This window comes from Populus alba, chromosome 2 (genome assembly GCF_005239225.2).
Source record: "Populus alba chromosome 2, ASM523922v2, whole genome shotgun sequence".
NCBI lineage: Eukaryota > Viridiplantae > Streptophyta > Magnoliopsida > Malpighiales > Salicaceae > Populus > Populus alba.
Window position 1 is genome coordinate 13076107 of NC_133285.1, and position 7580 is coordinate 13083686.

At 37.8% G+C, this 7580-nt stretch overlaps 1 protein-coding gene across 1 annotated transcript; it reads left to right on the forward strand.

The window, feature by feature from the left end:
• The first annotated feature begins 1817 nt into the window (after positions 1-1817).
• On the forward strand, positions 1818-7353 carry LOC140955307 (uncharacterized). The gene is made up of 3 exons (XM_073407705.1): positions 1818-2226; positions 2356-2579; positions 7126-7353. The coding sequence occupies exons 1-3, from the start codon at positions 1818-1820 to the stop codon at positions 7351-7353; spliced, it is 861 nt and encodes a 286-aa protein (XP_073263806.1).
• The last annotated feature ends 227 nt before the right edge of the window (positions 7354-7580 follow it).

Sequence of the window (7580 nt, forward strand, 5' to 3'; positions counted from 1 at the left end):
TGATTCTGCTCGTTATGGAGAGGTAATTGAGCTTCCACCAACTGCGGCAGTATGGCTGCAAATAATTTCCAAAATTACGTAATGTCACTTGAAGCTAGGGTATGAAGGGGCTCTACAATTTTACTGGTCTCGAAATAGGCCCATCATGAGGAAACCGGTTCATAAGATAACTAAGATAACCAACCCCATTCAGTCAAGGATACCAAACATCCTTCCTCACCGGTCTAGCAACATCAATGAGCATTTATGACAATTTTTAATTATGCCTCCATATTCAGCAGACATGACCAGATAATCTGGACACCCATTTATCTCATGAAACCATGATCGTAATAGCTATCACAACCTACTACCCTACTGCAACTATAACCCACATCATGTTTGTCTAACTTCCAGCCCCTGCTACTAGTCATGGCTCGCATGAACTGTTACATGTTGCTTATCGAATTCGCTGTTTTCGTTTGGGAGAGCTGACACTGCCCTTTGCTACTGAATTTTTGGTATTGTGCATTCAGTGGCATGTCCTCATGCCTAGATTGCTAACAAACCACCTCCACCACAAGAGGATGATGTTCTCGTCGTAATAGATGTAAGGTATTCCTACACTTTATTTTTGAATTGTCATAAATCTGTCTTTTTCCCATAAAGCTTTCAAGTTTGTTTCCTATTTTATTAAAAACTTAGTTTGTCTGTTCCTCTTATATTTGTTGAGTCAATGATGATCCATGATCTTGACAATACCATTTTCAAACTATTTGTGAATCATTAAAGGAGCTCTTTATGACTTACTTCATTTTAGATCCTATTAGTCTTCATGGAAAGGTCTCAAATAACTAACATAAAAAGCTTAATGAAGTTTTAGCCTCTTTAGCAGCTTCAATTTAAAGGCGACAACCCATATTGTTTTTTTATGATTTTGAAAGGTCCATCATATCTTGGCACCAACCCTCAATGCTTTGACTTCCCCATAATTTTCTTCCAGATTTATGGAGTTAATTTGAGCAGCACCTTGTACTATCATTAAATTCCAATAGTCTTCATTTCTAGTTAGCATAATTCAGCATCCTTTTTCTTTCCTTACACAAGTTATCTCGGGTTTGCTTAAACAATTCTTGTCTTTCCATAGCATACCTATATTATAAGAGTAAAAGGGTGAGTTCCCAACATGTATCAAATACATCCACCAGCTGCACATCTCTACCTGCTATGACTCCCTATATAGTTAGGATATTTGTTTCCTTATTCTTAGGACATTCGTTTCCTGCTCTGTGTGTAATTCTTGTTTCCTATTCTGTTTGTAATTCTCATTGCAATCTCTATATAAGCACACATCTATACAAATAATGTATCTTTTCATAAAACCCTACATGGTATCAGAGCCGCCACACTCCCACTAGCATATAGATTCACTGTTTATTTTCATGGCAGAAACATCTCAAGAAAACATAGCCATTGTTGTGTCTAACCCTGCTATCACGACACCAAATTCATTGATTGCAATCAATGGTACAACACAATTACCCCTCAAACTCACACCAATAAACTACCTGACATGGCGTGCTCAGTTCAATGCCCTTCTAATTGGCTATGATCTCTTGCGATATGTAGATGGCTCTTATCTAGAACCACCTAAACATTTACATGACGCACCTAATCCTACTCACGTGTTCTGGGTTCGATAAGATCAGCTTTTGTTGCACTCCATCATCACTTTTGTTTCATAATAAATCAGGCCACTCATTGCTTTTGCAACAACCTCCCGTATGGCATAGGAGAAACTGAACACTTTCTATGCAAACCGCTCACGATCACAAGTAATGAATCTCAAGGAACGACTCACTGCCACCACCCGTGGCTCTAGCTTTGTGGGTGAATTTCTTAACACCATGAGAAGCATATTTGATGAACTTTCAATCATTGGTGAGCCTCCCAGTGATATTGACTTGGTAGTTCATGTTCTTAATGGTCTTTGTCCAGCATTCAAAGAAATCGTTGCAGCCATTCGTGCCTATGACAACCCCATCAGCTTTGAAGATCTTCTTGATAAACTTGTGGAATATGAAAATTTTCTCAAACGTGAAGAGGTGCGTGCTATGTCTCCCCCAATCACAGCTCATGTCACTCAACGATCTGGCCAATTTAGTACCTCTACTCCCAAGCATTACAACAATAACAAAGTCTCCTCCAACAATCGTGGATATCAGTCATTCTCCATCTCTAATCATGGTTATCACGGCTCACATTAGCCTCCACGAAAACGCCCAGGCCAAAGGTATAAAGGATTTTTTCAATTGTGTGATCAACAAGGGCATAATGCTAAATGTTATCCTCACATTCGCCCTATTATCTTTACAGCTCCTACTGCCATCTACACTACTACTACTTCTCTAAAGCCACAAAACTGGCTTCTTGATTCTACAACATCTCATCATCTCATCGATGATCTCAACAATCTCTCACTCACCTCGGCTTATGAAGGTTCAAATGCTATTGTTATAGGTGACGACATAGGTTTACAAATAACTCATGCTGACCATGCAACTCTTCCAACTCCTTCCAAAGATTTTGCCTTATCTAATGTTCCGTGTGTTCCTTCCATCAAGAAAAATTTCCTTTCAGTTTCTCAATTTTGTAAATCTAATAATATCTCCATTGAATTCTTTCCTGCTTATTTTTTGGTGAAGGATCTTTGCATAGAAGTAACTCTTATTTGCGGCCAGAATAAAAATGATGTGTACTTGTGGCCTCAATCTTTGTCTACTCTAACATCATTCCATGCTTTTGTTGGTGTTAAAGCTTCATTGATAGACTGGCATAGATGGCTTGGCCATCCATCTTCTCGTATCCTGCATCATCTTGTTACCTCTTGCACCCTTCCTCTATCTACATCATCTAGTGACATGACTTGTGACTCCTGTCTCTGTTATAAAAGCCAACGGCTTCCTTTTCATGCATCCTCTCTCAAGAGTCATGGTCCATTAGATTTAATTTACACCGATGTCTAGGGCCCAACTCCAATTCCTTCCACTTAAGGTTATCAATTTTATGTCATTTTTGTTTATCATTTTACCAAATATATTTTGTTCTATCCTATCTGTCATAAATATGATCTTTCTCTCATCTTTCCCAAATTCAAAGTCACTGTTGAAAATTAATTTAAAAAATCATTCGTTTCCACGTACTCAAATAATATGGGCAAGTACATCAAACTTAAAGAATATTTTGATACTCACGACATCACCCATCTCACTACTCCTCCCCAAACTCCTCAACAAAATGGTAGTGCTGAACACCGTCATCGGCACATTGTGGACACGAGTCTCACCATACTCCATCAAGCCTCCCTTCCTCTCTCTTTTTGGTCCTATGAGTTTCAAGCCGCCTCATTTCTCATTAATCATTTACCCATTCCCATTCTCCACCTTAAATCCCCATTTGAATCTCTTTTTAGTGATTTACCTAATTATCTCAAACTTCGTGTCTTTACGTGTTTGAGCTACCCATGGCTATGTCCATATGCCAAACACAAACTCGACCCTTGCTCGCATCCTTGTGTTTTTCTAGGATATTCCCTCACTCAGAGTGCCTATAAGTGCTTTGATCCCACTACTTAATGTTTATTCATCTCTCGTTATGTCCGTTTTGTTGAAATTGCATTCCTATATGTTGCCCCACCATGCACGTTCATCCTCTCCTTCTCTTCCCAATTCAACATTATCTTGACATTCTTCCCCCCCCTCCTATTCCTCTTTCATTATCTTCTCCTCCTCTCCTCTAGCCGACCACGTCAGTATTGTCACCTGCAGCACTCTCGCCCTATTAATAGCAGGCCACCGTGCATTCTTGACCGCCACTCCTTGCCACCAGCATCACCATCCCTTACCCCAACAACTCCACCGACCCTTGCACCAAATTATCCCATGATCACTCGTTCTAAAAACCATATTTTTAAACCTCGCTAGCTCAACTTCACCACTAAACATCCTTTACTTGTCACTATTGAACCATCATGTGTGTTTCAAGCACTTCAACTCTTAGAGTGGCGAGCTGTCATGTCAACTGAGTTCAATGCTTGAACTAGTAATGGCACTTGGGAATTGGTCCCTCCTTCTCTACATGAAAATCTGGTAGGCTGCTAGTGGGTCTTTCAGCTAAAAAAAAAACCAAATGGCTCAATTGACAGGCACAGAGACCGCCTTGTAGCAAAAGGCTTTCATAAACATCCCGGTCTCGATTATACTGAGACATTCAGCCCTATTGTCAAGCCTACCACCATCCACGTTGTTCTTTGTCTGGCTCTTCAGCATGGATGGCCTATTACACAACTTGACGTTAATAACGCTTTCCTTTAGGTTTTTTTTTTTATTTTTTTGAAGAAGTCTACATGGCCAACTGATTAGTACTTAAAAGTGCATGTTTATCAAGGGTTTATATCATTATTTTGCACTTGAAGTATCAATAACTCCTTAACTAAAACATGTTTTATAATAACAAGTCTAATACTATAAGATACCTTAATATATGGTAAATGTTCATCTTAAATGCAGGCATATCACATAAATCAAAGATTTGATTGATGAACTGACTACTGAAATTTGTGAAGATAAAGAGAGGGTGAAGCTTAGAAAAGAGATGTTGGTGCAGTCCAAACTAGAACACTGTTCGGTAATTGGGTCATATCTCGAGTTCTAGATGTCCAAAGGATCTCAAAGTTTTACACAGATTTGGTAAGACATAGGCCTACAACTTTTATTTGGACACCAAGATCTAAGAAGGCCGTTTTCAAGTCTAAATTATAGCAACAACAGAGAAGTCCGAAGCTGTCCTGCAACCCAGACACTGTTCAGTGTTCAACCCATATCTTGAGTTCTAGAAGTCTAAATGACCTCATCGTTTTTTTTCTGGAAAGCTAAGAGAATTTCCTAGAACTTTCATGTTTTCAAATGGACCCAGTTCTGATGCTAGCATTTTCATTTTATTCAGACAAGAAGATAAGGATTTTCACAAAGTCAAGATGTGGCCACCCACTCAACAATTATTCATCAAATCAATAGTTTCAAATTTTGGTCTATAAAAGGAGGCATTTGCCATGCATTTAGGCATCTTGGTGTTCAGATCAAGATCATGCTCTTACTCTCTTTCTTTGTATTTTGTAATGTTTAAGTTTCATTTGATGCTATATTAATCTCTTGTTTATGCTCTTCATTTCCTTTTCTTTATTTGTATAATTATGTTCTTATCTTGTTTATTTATGTTTTTTTCTTTCATTATGTTTCGCTAAATCTATTATGTCAAGGTGAAAAGGGTACACTAATGGTGTAAGAATAAGTATAGTATAAACTCAACATGGACTTTAATGCTTGATATTAACATGTTTTATATTTGTTACCTTGTTCACTTTTAATACTTTGCTTGTTAAATGGTTAATCTAGATTTATGTTGTATAACACTTGGTACAGCAAATACTTGGCACTTTCATAGCCCATACTGTATGGTATAACCGACACCTGAGCTATGAAAGGAACTTGATTTGTTGTTAATTTAAGTTATAATCATAAATGTCTGACAAAATTTATAAGTATTAGCATCATTCGAATAAGATAACTAATGTAATCAAGTTAATAATTTATAATTTGATTGGAACCTTCTTCGTGGGTGGTTTCCAAGTTGAGTAATAAGAGTTTATACTATACTTGTTTGAAATACCATTAGTGGATCCTATAACCTTGACATTTGTTTTTATCATTGTTTAATCCTCACCGTAATCTTCCATCTTAAAGTTCTCATTAATTTCTTCCTCTTCTCTTTTTTATTACTACTATTACTACTACTATTATTATTATTATTATTATTATTATTATTATTATTTACATTCTTGTTATATTTTATGTACGTTAAGTATGCTCTGTGTTTGATCAAGGATCCTGACATTGTTGGTCTTGCCTTGTTCATTCGCATCAAAAATATGTTTATATTATATAATATATCTCTTTGATCTTTTTTATAAACTCAGTATATAGGCTGGAAACCTGTGACCCGATCTTTTAGATCATTCTCAGGTATAACAACGCCACGTACTGAGTATCATTATTATTATTAGTATTATTATTACTATTATTGTTATTTTTTTTGTATTGTTATTTATAATTTATACAATTAACCTCTCTGTGGTTCAACCCCGGTCTTGTCGGGTTATTTATTACTTCGACACTCCTGCACATGGGAGAAGACATCAAGCTTTTGGTCGTGTCACCAACCCTTGGGCTTCATTAATGCTTAGCTACCATACCATGTTTGTCATCTCCATAAAGCCATCTATAGCCTTAAACAGGCTCCTCGAGCTTGGTATAATGAGCTGGCCACGTTTCTCGTCTCTCAGCAGTTTGTTAACTCCAAAGCTGATATGTCTCTATTCATCTACAATCATGATGGCATCCTTGCTTATTTCTTGGTCTATGTTGATGACCTCCTTCTTATTAGCAACAATGGTAGGTTTTTATCTTCTTTTATTGCTACATTGTCCTCCTGTTTTTCTGTCAAAGATATGGGTTTTCTCTACTACTTCCTTGGGGTTGAATACTACCTACCTCCACCGGTCTTCTCTTGTCACAACATAAATATATATATGATTTGCTTGTCCGCACTAACATGACTGGTGCAAAGAAAGCAACCACACCACTTTCTACGACTACCAATCTCACTTTAACTAACGGGTCTACCTCCATGGATGCTATTGAATTTTGTAGTGTTGTTATGTCTCTTCAATACCTGTCACTCACTCGTCCATACATAGCTTCTACAGTGAATAAGCTTTATTAGCTCATGCATAAACCCAATCAGCTTCATTGGCAAACAGTTAAGCGTCTCTTATGGTATATCAAGGGCACCATTCACCATGGCCTCTCCCTCACCCGCAGTACTTCCACTTCATTATTTGCTTTCTCTTATTCTGATTAGGTAGGCAATATTGATTACCGCACGTCCACTACAACATACATTTTATTTTTAGGAGGTAATGTTGTCTCTTAGGCCTTTCACAAGTAGCATTCTGTTGCTCGCTCTTCCATAAAGGCCAAATATCGGGCAGTTGTTGCCACTGCTACTGAGTTATCTTGGGTTTAATAGCTCTTACGTGAGTTGCATGCATCTTCTCCTGCTCCACCGACTGTTTACTTTGACAATATGGGTGCAACTTACCTCTGCGCCAATCCCGTCTTCCACTCTTGCATGAAACATATAGATATTGATTTCCATTTTGTGCGGGATCATGTTAGCAAGGGTCAGCTTCGTGTCTTTCATGTTTCTACTACAAATCAGTTAGCGGATGCTCTCACCAAACCTCTCTCTCGCTAGTGGTTTACTATTCTTTGAACCAAGATTGGTGTCTCTGATGAACACACCATCTTGCTGAGGCGTATAAAAGTAAAAGAGTGAGTTCCCAAAATTTATCAAATACATCCACCAGCTGCACATCTCTACCTGCTATGACTCCCCGTATAGTTAGGTTATTTGTTTCTTTATTCTCAGGACATTCGTTTCCTACTCTGTGTGTAATTCTCATTTCATATTCTGTTTGTAAT